The sequence below is a fragment of the Lingula anatina genome, chromosome 9, assembly GCF_051362555.1.
Source record: "Lingula anatina isolate TDL-2025a chromosome 9, LinAna3.0, whole genome shotgun sequence".
NCBI classification, from domain to species: domain Eukaryota; kingdom Metazoa; phylum Brachiopoda; class Lingulata; order Lingulida; family Lingulidae; genus Lingula; species Lingula anatina.
Genome location: NC_141775.1, coordinates 20,136,769 through 20,152,704, shown reverse-complemented (window position 1 = coordinate 20,152,704; position 15,936 = coordinate 20,136,769). Strand labels below are relative to the sequence as shown.

Below are 15,936 nucleotides of genomic sequence, written 5' to 3'. Positions count from 1 at the left end.
GAATCTGCCTTTAGTTACACCAAGTGCCTGTTCAACAACACTCCTGGTTTTCCTTTGGCTCTCAGAATAGGCCTCTTCTTCTGCAGTGATCGGGTGCAGGATTGGTGTCATCATGAGAGGAGACAGAGCATACGCACTGTCTCCGAGTAGATAACTCATTGGCAGCATTCCTGCTTCGTACATCTCATGTATGGCACATTGGTTGAAAATGAAGCTGTCATGAGTTGAACCTGGCCATTTTGCAACTACATTTGTAAACCTGCAATAATAACAATAATGAAAATAATAATAATAATAATTGCTAAGAAATGAGGGAGAGGGCTTACTTTGCCCCAGTGGATTCGCCATGGTACGGTCAGAAAAAGCTGTGCTGGTACAGTTGCTGGATATCGGACGCCTATGAAAAGAATGCCCGGCAGACATTTGAATTAACATCGTAGCTACAGGTATTCACAGCTTATATAAATAAACAAATGTTTTGTAATACATTTGTTACATTTGATATTCGAATAAAAATCAGAACCAACTATGCAAGTCTATTACAAAATTTTCTTTGTACGTTTATTATACTTCTATTACAACATACCCACTTATCAAAAAGGTTTTCACGTCTCCAATTGCATGTGCTTTCGTTTACAAATGATCGCATCAGACCTGTTAACTGTCTCTAATATTTTTATTACAGACACTGTAATCAACATGGGCTAAGGTACATAAAACAAAATACCAGTGTGAAAATAATCCATATCTTATACCACATTGCAGAGCTAGATTATTCATGCCCATCTTATCTGATATTCTATATTGATTTCCGGAGAGGTAAAAATATTCATGTAGTGATAAGACCCTGCCAACTATCACCAAATTTATGTACATTATAAACAAGAGCATATATTTTATCTGCATCAGACTGCGTTATTTAGAAGCTAATGTCTAAGTGCTGCATGTATCTCCTGTAGACGGTGAGACATATATTCAGAAATAATTACAAGTCTGTTTAATGAAATGTTACCCCATAATTCCTTAAGAGCTGGACAGAATGTCCCTAATATCAGATATTTGACCTCTGCACTGCGTAATCCTTTGTAATATTTACACCAAAGGCGAATGAAATGTTCATAGAGAACTGCCTAATATCTCCATTTTAGAATAGAATCTAGTAAAAAATGCAAGTACACACACTGAACAATAGAAGTGTCTCCCCTACTGCACCAATACTATGGGGAAGATAAATGACTGTGGAATATTATGCTCCTGGTATCATTTTATTAACATCAAATTTCACAAAAAAAATCACAAAATGAGAACCAAGTATACATTCTACCAAAATATGCACTTTCAGGTCCAGTACCTTGTGGCATAGCCAAGTGACCTAATAATAGGTGCCAGCCTATGAGGCAAGGTTTCATATAATTGTCTGATGAGTTCAGGGATTATGCTGGCCCAAGCGTGAAACACTGAATATAACTATTTTCTATATAATATAACTATTATTCTCTACTGGTTAGACGGACATTTGTCAAAAGTTTTGACATATCATTCCACACATTTTCTATTACAGGTATGTTTGCATCCGGTCTTGCATCCGGTCTCTGGGCAGGCCACATCACCTGCGAATGTCCTGTTGTTCAAACCAATCATCAACTGCTCTGGGCCTGTGACAAGGAGCATTGTCATCCTGGTGAACAAATGGATAACTCCTGTCACCAAACATGTTAGTAATAGATGGTAGCAAGCCTGACTCCAAAACATCGATATATTTCTAGTGATTCATGTTTCCATCAACCACTACCAATTCGCCCACGCAATGGATGCTGATGCAGCCCCACACCATGATAAATATGCTGCTCCGGGTTCGAAAATTCAGTGCATGTGCTTCAAATGCTTTACCAGCAGTTCGCTAGCATCGTACCCATCAGTCATCAGAGGTCAGACCAAAGCGAAACCCACCAGAAAAAAATATATAGGACCAATTGCCATGGACTGTCCAGTTCCAGATCCTGTTGACCCTAGTTCACTCTACCTTGCCTGTTTTGTAACGATATATGAGTTTTTTTTTTGTCTTGCTACCCTGTTATACACTCTCTGAGCATTTAACCGACGCCTAGTAATTTTCACAGACACATTCTTATGTGTAAAATTGTTCCACTGTCTTGTCAACTGACAAGCAGTGTCGAACTTTGACAACCTGGACATCAAAATCAGTCGTCGGTCTTCATGGCCAGTAGTTTTTCTTGGACGACCCATCAGAGGCAATTTGTCTCTTGATCCAGTGTTTCCATACCGAGACCAGACCCTCTGCACGATTCTGACTGAACAATTCAATTGTATCGATATTCTGACATTGCCTATATTCCGTCTCTTCAGGTTAAAAACTTGACGCATATAACCGTTATGTAATTGCCTGTATCTTGCCATATTGGAGGAAGACGGGAATAATATTTGCTGTACATGTACAAGACCAACAATACAATTCCATGGTATAGCGGTTTTATACTCATTATTCACATTATAAGTAGACCAGACATTATATCTACCGAAGATCTGCCTACTTTTATTACTCTGATTTAGGGGGTGACACTTCTATTGTCCAGTGTGTGTACTTCGTTTGCGGGCTCTCTGTGCATGAAACCGTCGACAGCCGTCTTTAGTTTTGGTCTTGGACTCGCTCTTCTTCACCTAGAACACAAACAATTACCAGGTGAAATGACAGCAGCAAGAAAATTGTTCTTTACAACAACATGTTTCTTCAAAATATTGCGTTTTATAGAATTAATTAATTTTTTTTCAGTTCAGATTTATTTGAATATTATTTCATACATCTTACAGCCAAGAGACACCTCTGTGGATGAAATATTCTATTCATGTAGCCAAATAATCACACCAACACAACAAAGCTCAGCTTTTTGCTCAAAGGTACATAGCATAAAGTCCATATGACTGAAAATTGTCATTTATTAATGACGAAGAATAATGAGATATAAACTTACAAAAATGGGGGATTATCATACACCCCATGCTATATAAATGTCACAATATAAATAATAACTAGAGGATCAGAGAGGCGATACCGCCTCCGGATATTGTACCACCAGCTGGAGTAAGCGCATTCGTATGGAACCCCCCCCCCCAAAAAAAAAAAAAAAAGGGCTTGACAAGCTCTATAAAATGCAATCAACAAGAGTTCTCAAAATATGCCAAAAAATATGAATCAAAATGGTACAATCAAGCAGATTTTCGAACTGACCTGCATTTTCCTACCATTGATCACTCCTGTGATTCTCTAGACAAAAGGCCTATTGGTTTTCCTTAAAATGTGTTGTCAGTGGTGCATATATGCTGACAAAAGAGAAAACTTAGGGGCAACACCAGGCACATCCCTGCTAGTTTTAAAGATATGAGGAGCAAGAAAATATGCAAAGCTCAGTTCATGGTGAAAAAGTAGGTCAAAGTCAATTTCAACATCATAGTATATGAATTTCTATTCAAGTTCAATAGTAACCATGGGCATTTCTTTTCAAGTTTTGCAGATTTAAAGGCCAAAAAACATGCAAAAAGCAGTTCATCATAAAAAATAGGTCAAAGGTCAATTTCAAGGTCACAGTTAGATTGCCAGTGTATTACTTCCTATTCAAGTTCAATAGTAACTATGGAACTTTCTCTGCCAGTTTTGGAGATAAAAGGGAATGGAAATTTGCAAAGTTCAGTTCATGGTAAAAAGTAGGTCAAAGGTTAATTTTAAGGTCACAGTAAATTGCCAGTATATGACTTCCTATTCAAGTTCAATAGTAACTATGGGCATATCTTTTCCAGTTTTGAAAGTATAAGCATTGAAAAAGTTGCAAAGTTCAGTTCATGGTAAAAAGTAGGTCAAAGGTCAATTTCAAGGTCACAGATAAATTGCCAGTATGTGACTTCCTATTCAACTTCAATAGTAACTATAGACCTATCTCTGCCAGTTTTGGAAATAAAAGGGAACCAAAATTTGCAAAGTTCAATTCATGATGAAAATTAGGTCAAAGGTCAATTTAAAGGTCACTCCTAGATTGCCAGTATATGACTTCCTATTCAAGTTCAATAGTAACTATGGACCTATCTCTGCCAGTTTTGGAGATAAAAGGGAACAAAATTTTGCAAAGTTCAGTTCATGGTAAAAAGTAGGTCAAAGGTCAATTTTAAGGTCACAGTAAATTGCCAGTATGTGACTTCCTATTCAAGTTCAATAGTAACTATGGACATATCTCTGCAAGTTTTAGAGAGAAAAGGGAACCAAAATTTGCAAAGTTCAGTTCATGGTGTAAAGTAGGTCAGAGGTCAATTTCAAGGTCACAGTAAGATTGCCAGTATATGACTTCCTATTGAAGTTCAATAGTAACTAATGGCGTATCTCTGCCAGTTTTCGAGATATAAGGGAGAGAAAATTTGCAAAGTTCAGTTCATGGTGAAAAGTAGGTCAGAGGTCAATTTTAAGGTCACAGTAAGATTGCCAGTATATGACTTCCTACTCAAGTTCAACAGTAGCTTTGGGCGTATCTTTGCCAGTTTAAGAGATATAAGGGCTAGAAAATTTGCAAAGTTCAGTTCATGGTGAAAATTAGGTCAGAGGTCAATTTTAGGATCACAGTTAGATTACAAGTATATGACTTCCTATTCAAGTTCAATAGTAACTATGGGCATATCTTTGCCAGTTTTGGAGATATAAAAATCAGAAAACTTGCAAAGTGCAGTTCATCATGAAAAGTAGGTCAAAGGTCAATTTCAAGGTCAGTTAGATTACAAGTATATGACTTCCTATTCAAGTTCAATAGTAACTATGGGCGTATCTCTGCTAATTTTGTAGTATTTCACATTTTATTTTCACCACTAAATATTGGATGTTGAACTGTCGATATAGTACAATGCCTAAGCCGTATCGAAAACAAAAAACGGACACCACCTTCAGTGTTGCGCTTGACAAGCTCTACAAAATGCAAAAAACAACAGGTCTCTGGCATTAACAGTTCCAGAATTTGAGAGTGTTTTCAGTTTTGGCATCTAATGGCCGCTACTCCCGTGAAAATGCACCGATTGACCCCAAACTCACGAAGATGAAAGAAGACCCTAAGGGTAACACCTGTCCATAATATTATAAGTAAGATCTGTGAAGTTTCTGAAAATCGGCATAAAATAATAATTTTTTAGCAAAAAATTCCCATTTTTAGAAAATTTTGGCCCGTTTGACCTTGAAATAAAGGTCAAAGGTCAAATCCAAGGGCATATTTGAAATCTCCACATATGACTTTCGGTCAGCCATCTGTAGAAATTTTTCACTTAATTCCTTCGGTATGGGAGATATTTAGCATTGAATTTTCAAAAATTTAGACAAGGGTGCATTATAACGAGTGCCACGCCCAGGCCAATGCACCGACTGAGACAAAAAGACCAGGGGGTTCAAGTTGAGATTATATGTGACCAAAATCCAAGAGATGGGGACACAAGTCCTTGCGGTCTAGGAGGAGAAGCGGTAACGGTGACTTGTATCCCACGCCATCCTGCGGAGCCGCAGGAGCCGCATGAGCCAGCGGAGCCGCAGGAGCCGCAGGAGCCGGCGGAGCTGTACGAGACGGGTCGGGACTAAAACCATGAGTACCGCCAGCGGACACGCTGGTGGTACTAATAATAATATAGTTTAATGGGTGCAACCAAGATTAATTCAGAATAAAATAGATATGAAACCACAATAGTTATTGGCGCAGAAATAGAGACTCTGGTTAGTGAAAAAAGAAAAAAATAGAGAAAAACACAAGGACTAAGGCGGGTGATGGGGGAAGGTGGAATGTGTCCAAATAAAAATGAAATAACGAAGCAAGTAATCTTCCAGTGTAGCTGCTTAAACTGCACTACGTAACAATGCGGGTAAATATCAAGCAGCTAAAAAGCTGGATGACTTAAATCTCACTGATGTAGACATTCCCTACATAAACACAATTATCTAAATTGCTGTTTTATGTAGCCAAATGATCATTAGCAGAACACAGCTCTGTTTTTGCTCAAAGGCAAATGAGGTAAAGTGCATATGACTGAAAATTATCATTTTTAATAGTAAAAAAATAATAAGATCCTAAACACATCAAAGTAAGTTATAATCTGGGAATCGCATGACTAGGGGGCACATTAGGAGTAATGTAAGGTTGCACAATGAGATTACTGGTTCGAACAGAGAACCTCTAATAGCAGATAACTTAATGAAACAAGGGAGTAAGCAGTTACCTTGGTCATCAAAATCACCATACTTGAACCACATGGACAATAAGTGGGTGGGTCATTACTCGCCCAATCAACCATATCCCACAACAAAACTGAACCAAATTAGACACGTTTGACCGATGCCTGAAATTTTATTTCAGATTAAACCCTAAAAGCCTATCCAAGGTTTCATTTGTATTGAATCTATTTCGATGAGATAAAATAAAGAAAAGTGGTCAGAGTAAAGATTGTTTACGTTAAACAAGTGGTCAGAGTAAAGTTTTTTACTGCGTTAATGGAAATGTTTATCCATGTGCATAACACAAGAAAAATCAACCTGACACTTCTTGGAATTTTGAGGTCCAATGAAACAGATATCATCTAGTATACGGGACATGGCCGAATCATGAAATCTCTCCAACATTATCCATTGCATAGCTTTACTCATAGATTAAAAAATCTGGCACGAACAACTTGCACCTATTGGCAAACATTTCTCATAATAAAACAGATCACTCCAGGAAAAACCCTTAAAGGCCCAAGACAACTTTTTCTTGCATGAAAAGTTTAATGCCTAGGTAATAGGGTTGTAATAAGCATATTTATCAATAAATGTTGAAAAAAATGTTTTGGGCAACATTGACCTAGTTTTTGGTTATGTTCCACCGGTGACCCACTGGGCTTTAGAGGTAAACAAATGACTAAGTTTCAAGATATCACAAACCTCTTTTTATTACAATAACAACATAAAAAATAAATCTAAACCTGGAAGCGTAGCTAACAACTGTATAAAACATTTCTGTGTGGTTTAAGACTATTGTATTTAGAATGAAAAGCCAGAATACTGAAATTATTATTTATCTTGAGATGACAATACAGACACATAAAAACCCACTAGACAATAGCATTAACTCCTTCTTATGGAGGCAGACATATTTGAGTGAAGTGAAGGATAATGATCTAGTTTCTAATTGGTCAACAAGGATAAACTAGTACATAAGGAATAGGAAATGGCAAAATGAAGTGGATTCATTTTGTGTGGTGTGGGTGGGGACGTGTCAAACGTGTGGGTCACAGGTGACCCACTGGGCCTTTAAAGGATGGACGCAGTTGATAATCGGTAAAATGTGGAAAACATCTTGAATATAAGATATACCTAAAAGAGCACCACGAACAAAATGTTGGACATGTGCGATAACAGCATCAATGAAGTCGTACTGTGCCACAGAGAACTCTCTTGGAATGTTAGAATCAACCGAGACCAGGTTGGGATAAAAAAAAGATCGTAAATTACACAAGTTTTGTGAAGATCAGATTTAGGGACAACATGTAACATTGAATATTTGAAATCTGTAAGAAGGAGACTAAATTGTGCCAGCAATCCGCCCTAAGGATAACCTGATTCAATGTAGTCCCAAATCACTTCAGGAGGAGTAAGTACTGATAAATGAATGTGAGGTGCGTGAATGCTAGGAATTGTGGTGCAATTTAGGTGGAAACACACAGAAATAACATTGATGAGAAAAATAACCTTATGAAGATCATAACCTTGAAGTTCCAGCTTTAGTTGGGAATAATTTATTGAAGTTGGGAAACAATTTTGTAGGTGGGGTCTGCAACTGGGTTGGAGATTTGAGACATTTGATAAAAGGATGAGATCTTCAGCAGGACTGGCAGCATTGTTTGTACCTTAACACGTTCCAGGTTCGTTCTTTTTGCTTACTTTTGATTTCGAGTCTTTTATGGAACGCCATTCACGCAAAAAATGCAAACGTCAATTCAACAATCTATCAGCACTATTTAACAACCAAAACCTACTTTAACTATCTAAACTTAATTCTACTAAATTAGTTTTGGTCATTTTAATCATTCGTCAAAATCTAACATTCAATAAACGATTCAAAAGTCAGTTACCGCAACTCAACAATCAGTTATCGCAACTCAATAATCAGTTACAGCAACTCAACAATCAGTTGGTGCAAACGGTCATTCGCGGACTTAACACCAGATGGCGCACGCGCACTGTCAGCGATCTGAAACGTCCTTGACCTTTTACATGGTTTTAACAGTATTAAAATACGTGGTGCCTCGATTTGAAACCATTCAGCTTAAATTGTGTTTTTAGTCTCCAAATACTTAAAAAATCAATAAAGCTAATCGACAAGAACCTATTATATCGTATCTTTTACATAAATTATTATTACATATCACAATAATAAACGAGCCGCCTTTTGATGTACGCCCGGCTATAACCTCTATTAAAAAATATCAATTTTTTTGAGATTCGTATTGTTTGGTTCCATTGCCTCGCTTTTAAAAATTAGAACAGGCGCTCCAAAATCGTAAGACGAAGTTAAAATTTTTATATTGGCCGAGTACGCCCCTGTCTAGAATGCCTATATGTCCCCGCACCGATACTCCCCCGCTTCTTTACATCACCGCACCGATACTCCCCCGCACCGATACTCCCCCGCTTCTTTACTTCCCCACATCGATACTTCCCCCCACTGATGCTCCCGCCTACCAATACTCTGCAAAAACACTACTCCCCCAAAGCAAAGATTCCCTGGGCTTTGTAAACACAAATCGTGATTCAAAACCCTTTTTATTATGCTATTTTTTTTTTCAAGATGCACCACCCTCTTGGGACACATAATTGACACATTTTATTCGAAATATATTGGGGAAAATAAAGGGCGTTACTCGAAGTCGATCTCAGACTTTGCGTGCAGCTTAACAGTATGTAGGCCTACAGCTATGCCTTGTAAATTTAAGTAATGTTTGTGCAAAATTAATATTGTTCTCCTACTGTAGTTACCGTATTTATATTATACGCCCTTTTATTTATTTACTTAAGGCAAAGTTAGTTTTAATCTAAGATGACGCAGCTATGTCTTTTCTTCAGGCAACGATGGTTTTGTTAAATTATTAAATAACTAGAGGATCAGAGAGGCGATACCGCCTCCGAATATTGTACCACCAGCTGGAGCAAGCGCATTCGTATAGACCCCCACATACACAAAATAAGGGACACAGCCACCAGTTTTGTGCTTGACAAGCTGTAAAAATGCAATCAACAAGAATTTTTAAACTATTGCAAAAAATATATATGGTACAATCAAATTTAAGTTCTTCGTTAGGTAGGTCAAGGGTCAATTTCAAGGTCACAGTAAATTGCCAGTATATGACTTCATATTCAAGTTCAAGAGTAACTATGGACCTATCTCTGCCAGTTTTGGAGATAAAACGGAAGCAAAATTTGCAAAATTCAGTTCATGGTGAAAAGTAGGTCAAAGGTCAATTTTAAGGTCACATTTATATTGCCAGTATATGACTTCCTATTCAAGTTCAATAGTAACTATGGACCTATCTCTGCCAGTTTTTGAGATAAAAGGGAAGCAAAATTTGCAAAGTTCAGTTCATGGTGAAAAGTAGGTCAAAGGTCAATTTCAAGATCACAGTAAGATTGCCAGTATATGACTTCCTATTCAACTTCAATAGTAACTATGGACCTATCTCTGCCAGTTTTGGAGATATAAGGGACTAAATGTTATAATTTTGGAGTTACCATAATGTGCCTTAAATTTCGTACAGAAAAAATTAATTAAAATAAAGAAAATGTCATTTTGGTCAAAATTCTTGAAATAGGAGGTGCTCTCAAGTTTCAGAAGTTCAAGTTTGATGAAATAATGTCATTTTTGAACACAAGTTGTCTGCTTTGCCAAGCCTTATGTTTTATTTTTTCAGAGTTCAAAATTTATTATCCATTACCGTACTGCACATTTTGCTTTTACCACCAATATGTACTTTTTGATACAGCGTAACTCGAAAACCGTATGGAATACAAAAAAACCGAGACCACCTCCAGTGTTGGGCTTTACATGCAAAGTTCAGTTCATGGTGAAAAGTAGGTCAAAGGTCAATTTTAAGGTCACATTTATATTGCCAGTATATGACTTCCTATTCAAGTTCAATAGTAACTATGGACCTATCTCTGCCAGTTTTTGAGATAAAAGGGAAGCAAAATTTGCAAAGTTCAGTTCATGGTGAAAAGTAGGTCAAAGGTCAATTTCAAGGTCACAGTAATATTGCCAGTATATGACTTCCTATTCAACTTCAATAGTAACTATGGACCTATCTCTGCCAGTTTTGGAGATATAAGGGACTAAATGTTATAATTTTGGAGTTACCATAATGTGCCTTAAATTTCGTACAGAAAAAATTAATTAAAATAAAGAAAATGTCATTTTGGTCAAAATTCTTGAAATAGGAGGTGCTCTCAAGTTTCAGAAGTTCAAGTTTGATGAAATAATGTCATTTTTGAACACAAGTTGTCTGCTTTGCCAAGCCTTATGTTTTATTTTTTCAGAGTTCAAAATTTATTATCCATTACCGTACTGCACATTTTGCTTTTACCACCAATATGTACTTTTTGATACAGCGTAACTCGAAAACCGTATGGAATACAAAAAAACCGAGACCACCTCCAGTGTTGGGCTTTACATGCAAAGTTCAGTTCATGGTGAAAAGTAGGTCAAAGGTCAATTTTAAGGTCACATTTATATTGCCAGTATATGACTTCCTATTCAAGTTCAATAGTAACTATGGACTTATCTCTGCCAGTTTTGGAGATAAAAGGGAAGCAAAATTTGCAAAGTTCAGTTTATGGTGAAAAGTAGGTCAAAGGTCAATTTTAAGGTCACATTTATATTGCCAGTATATGACTTCCTATTCAAGTTCAATAGTAACTATGGACTTATCTCTGCCAGTTTTGGAGATAAAAGGGAAGCAAAATTTGCAAAGTTCAGTTTATGGTGAAAAGTAGGTCAAAGGTCAATTTTAAGGTCACATTTATATTGCCAGTATATGACTTCCTATTCAAGTTCAATAGTAACTATGGACCTATCTCTGCCAGTTTTTGAGATAAAAGGGAAGCAAAATTTGCAAAGTTCAGTTTATGGTGAAAAGTAGGTCAAAGGTCAATTTTAAGGTCACATTTAGATTGCCAGTATATGACTTCCTATTCAAGTTCAATAGTAACTACGGACCTATCTCAGCCAGTTTTGGAGATAAAAGGAAAGCAAAATTTGCAAAGTTCAATTCATGGTGAAAAGTAGGTCAAACATTAATTTTAAGATCACATTAAGATTGCCAGTATATGACTTCCTATTCAAGTTCAATAGTAACTATGGACTTATCTCTGCCAGTTTTGGAGATAAAAGGGAAGCAAAATTTGCAAAGTTCAGTTCATGGTGAAAAGTAGGTCAAAGGTCAATTTTACGGTCACATTTAGATTGCCAGTATATGACTTCCTATTCAAGTTCAATAGTAACTATGGACCTATCTCTGCCAGTTTTGGAGATAAAAGGGAAGCAAAATTTGCAAAGTTCAGTTCATGGTGAAAAGTAGGTCAAAGGTCAATTTTAAGGTCACATTTATATTGCCAGTATATGACTTCCTATTCAAGTTCAATAGTAACTATGGACCTATCTCTGCCAGTTTTGGAGATAAAAGGGAAGCAAAACTTGCAAAGTTCAGTTCATGGTGAAAAGTAGGTCAAAGGTCAATTTCAAGGTCACAGTAAGATTGCCAGTATATGACTTCCTATTCAACTTCAATAGTAACTATGGACCTATCTCTGCCAGTTTTGGAGATATAAGGGACTAAATGTTATAATTTTGGAGTTACCATAATGTGCCTTAAATTTCGTACAGAAAAAATTAATTAAAATAAAGAAAATGTCATTTTGGTCAAAATTCTTGAAATAGGAGGTGCTCTCAAGTTTCAGAAGTTCAAGTTTGATGAAATAATGTCATTTTTGAACACAAGTTGTCTGCTTTGCCAAGCCTTATGTTTTATTTTTTCAGAGTTCAAAATTTATTATCCATTACCGTACTGCACATTTTGCTTTTACCACCAATATGTACTTTTTGATACAGCGTAACTCGAAAACCGTATGGAATACAAAAAAACCGAGACCACCTCCAGTGTTGGGCTTTACATGCAAAGTTCAGTTCATGGTGAAAAGTAGGTCAAAGGTCAATTTTAAGGTCACATTTATATTGCCAGTATATGACTTCCTATTCAAGTTCAATAGTAACTATGGACTTATCTCTGCCAGTTTTGGAGATAAAAGGGAAGCAAAATTTGCAAAGTTCAGTTTATGGTGAAAAGTAGGTCAAAGGTCAATTTTAAGGTCACATTTATATTGCCAGTATATGACTTCCTATTCAAGTTCAATAGTAACTATGGACTTATCTCTGCCAGTTTTGGAGATAAAAGGGAAGCAAAATTTGCAAAGTTCAGTTTATGGTGAAAAGTAGGTCAAAGGTCAATTTTAAGGTCACATTTATATTGCCAGTATATGACTTCCTATTCAAGTTCAATAGTAACTATGGACCTATCTCTGCCAGTTTTTGAGATAAAAGGGAAGCAAAATTTGCAAAGTTCAGTTTATGGTGAAAAGTAGGTCAAAGGTCAATTTTAAGGTCACATTTAGATTGCCAGTATATGACTTCCTATTCAAGTTCAATAGTAACTACGGACCTATCTCAGCTAGTTTTGGAGATAAAAGGAAAGCAAAATTTGCAAAGTTCAATTCATGGTGAAAAGTAGGTCAAACATTAATTTTAAGATCACATTAAGATTGCCAGTATATGACTTCCTATTCAAGTTCAATAGTAACTATGGACTTATCTCTGCCAGTTTTGGAGATAAAAGGGAAGCAAAATTTGCAAAGTTCAGTTCATGGTGAAAAGTAGGTCAAAGGTCAATTTTACGGTCACATTTAGATTGCCAGTATATGACTTCCTATTCAAGTTCAATAGTAACTATGGACCTATCTCTGCCAGTTTTGGAGATAAAAGGGAAGCAAAATTTGCAAAGTTCAGTTCATGGTGAAAAGTAGGTCAAAGGTCAATTTTAAGGTCACATTTATATTGCCAGTATATGACTTCCTATTCAAGTTCAATAGTAACTATGGACCTATCTCTGCCAGTTTTGGAGATAAAAGGGAAGCAAAACTTGCAAAGTTCAGTTCATGGTGAAAAGTAGGTCAAAGGTCAATTTCAAGGTCACAGTAAGATTGCCAGTATATGACTTCCTATTCAACTTCAATAGTAACTATGGACCTATCTCTGCCAGTTTTGGAGATATAAGGGACTAAATGTTATAATTTTGGAGTTACCATAATGTGCCTTAAATTTCGTACAGAAAAAATTAATTAAAATAAAGAAAATGTCATTTTGGTCAAAATTCTTGAAATAGGAGGTGCTCTCAAGTTTCAGAAGTTCAAGTTTGATGAAATAATGTCATTTTTGAACACAAGTTGTCTGCTTTGCCAAGCCTTATGTTTTATTTTTCCAGAGTTCAAAATTTATTATCCATTACCGTACTGCACATTTTGCTTTTACCACCAATATGTACTTTTTGATACAGCATAACTCGAAAACCGTATGGAATACAAAAAAACCGAGACCACCCTCAGTGTTGGGCTTTACATGCTCTACAAAATGCAAAAAAGAATGGGTCTCTAGCATTAACGGTTGCCGAATTAGAGACAGTTTTCAGTTTCGGTATCTTATGGCCGCTACTTCCGTGAAAATGCACCGATTGACCCCAAATTCATGGAGATGAAAGATGACCTGAAGGGTAACACTTTCCAATCATATTATTGGTTAAGTCTATGTGGTGTCTGAATAACAGGGCAAAAAAAATTTTTTTCGTAAAAAATTTCATTTTTTTGAAAATTTTGGCCCATTTGACCTTGAAGTAAAGGTCAAAGGTCAAATCCAAGGGTATATTTGAAATCTACACATATGACTTTTGGAAAGCCGTCTATAGAAATTTTTCCCATAACTCCTTCCGTAGGGTAGATAATTAGCATTTAATTTTGCCATTTTTAGACAAGGGTGCATTGCAATGAGTGCCACACCCAGACCCCAATACCGACAAAGCCCAAATTTTACGTGGAACGAGTTGAGATTATAGGTGACCTAAATCCATGGGATGGGTACGGGGGCCCTTACCGTCTAGGAGGAGAAGCGGTAACGGTAGCCGTCCGGCGGAGCCGGCGGAGCCGGCGGAACGATCCGGACGAGACCGAAACCATGTGTACCGCCAGCGCTAACGCTGGTGGTACAATAGAAAAGCAGTGCTAAAGCGCTTTTCTGTTATCTTCCTCCAACCTTCTTTTCTGCTCTTAAACTTCTTTCCCTTGTCTTTTGGAGGCACATTAGAATCTGAATTGAGCAAAATTCAAAATTTTTGAAAATTGTTGGACAACGAAATTGTAGAGATACCAGCATGCGTCGTGAGCACAACTATTATTCTCGCAGTCCCGCCGTGTTTTCGACTTAATTCGTCATAGATGTGAGGGCGTGCGCAGTACTCAACACGCAAAGGGCACTTTCTTTTTCATTGCTTGCGACGTGCATCTTGGACCACGCAAGTCTCACTTGCAAACTCCTTGCGAAGGGAGCAAGTGACGCTTGCGGCCTCGCTGTTTAAAGATTATTTAAACAGCGAGGCCGCAAGCGTAACTTGAGATTATTTGTAGAATAAAGCGTAACAAAGATTATTTGTAGAATCTATTGGAAATGTTTAGTATCCTCCGTACGTGCTTACATACGTGCATGCGAACTCGTAATTTCGCATACAGGACTTGCGTGGCACGTGAGATTCTCCGCAAAATTTGGACTCGTTGTTTTTGCTTACTTTTGATCTCGAGTCTTTATTATTCGGCCGAATACACCTCGGGAAGATGCGACTCTTTTTGCTTACCTGGAGTTATGTTGAAGAAAACTTTCTTTCGTAAGCTGGTAACTATCTCTGGTGCCTGTTTGTTGCCCTCTATTGTTTGCTTTTGAGAGATCGCGTGATTGACCTGGTGAAATAAAATATTACATAAAGTGAACAGTTCTGATTAAACTGTCAAAATAAACAGAAGAGCATTTCGCTGGTTCTTAAAAAGTCTGTGCCTGTTGGACTGTATTTACATAAGTCACCTCTTACGTCAAGTCACTTCTTCTGGCAGCTATGTTTTATATTTGATTGGTGTTCTAATGAATTTAACACACTTTCAATGTAAAATAATATAGTTCATGTTATTTCAGTACTTACATTCACCAACATTTGTAAAACGTCATATTTGTGTGCTTCACGATAAAATGTATCGACAATGGATTGAACAAACCATGTTCCCTTTCCCGTGTGTCGCCAAGATACGTAATCTGAAACAGAAAATACTGAAGCCTTAACGTATTATTTACTCGTAGATGCAACGGTACTGTTTATTTTTATTTTGTTAATATAACAGTACTTAGTCTCACTGAGAGTGCGGAAAAGCAAATTTCATAAATCGCATAGATCAAGGAACTATTAGTAAAGTACATTTGCCGATAGTGTTACAGTGAACCGACCTGAAATGATCTCCAAAAGGCCAATAATACGGGTCACGTTTCTAGCCATCGCAGGCATCATTGGAACACTGAATCACTACTCATTTTAAGGGGTTTTTTTTTTCGGTCAGGCACAGTGCAGCATGGAAAGTTGGAGACCAGTCAAATCTATGTCAACCGGAAGCTTATTTGTATCAAAATAACAAAGTAAACTTAAAACATTTTGCCATGGCATTCGGGTCCTTGGCGATGCATTTTGTTTTGCTGATATGCCTGCCACACGATCTTTGGAAACCAGGCCATACAGAATTGC

The 15,936-nt window shown here is 37.0% G+C and overlaps 1 protein-coding gene across 1 annotated transcript in view; it reads right to left on the bottom strand.

Moving 5' to 3' along the window:
* Positions 1-531: 531 nt before the first annotated feature.
* The window catches only part of LOC106180484 (uncharacterized), a 39,000-nt gene continuing 23,595 nt past the window's right edge, over positions 532-15,936 (bottom strand). The window contains exons 11-13 of the mRNA XM_086996330.1: positions 15,346-15,455; positions 14,941-15,109; positions 532-2,679 (exon numbers count right to left, since the gene is read on the bottom strand). Of these exons, the coding sequence (XP_086852456.1) occupies positions 14,960-15,109; positions 15,346-15,455 (260 nt within the window). The 3' untranslated portion in view covers positions 532-2,679; positions 14,941-14,959. The remainder of the gene's footprint in view (positions 2,680-14,940; positions 15,110-15,345; positions 15,456-15,936) is intronic.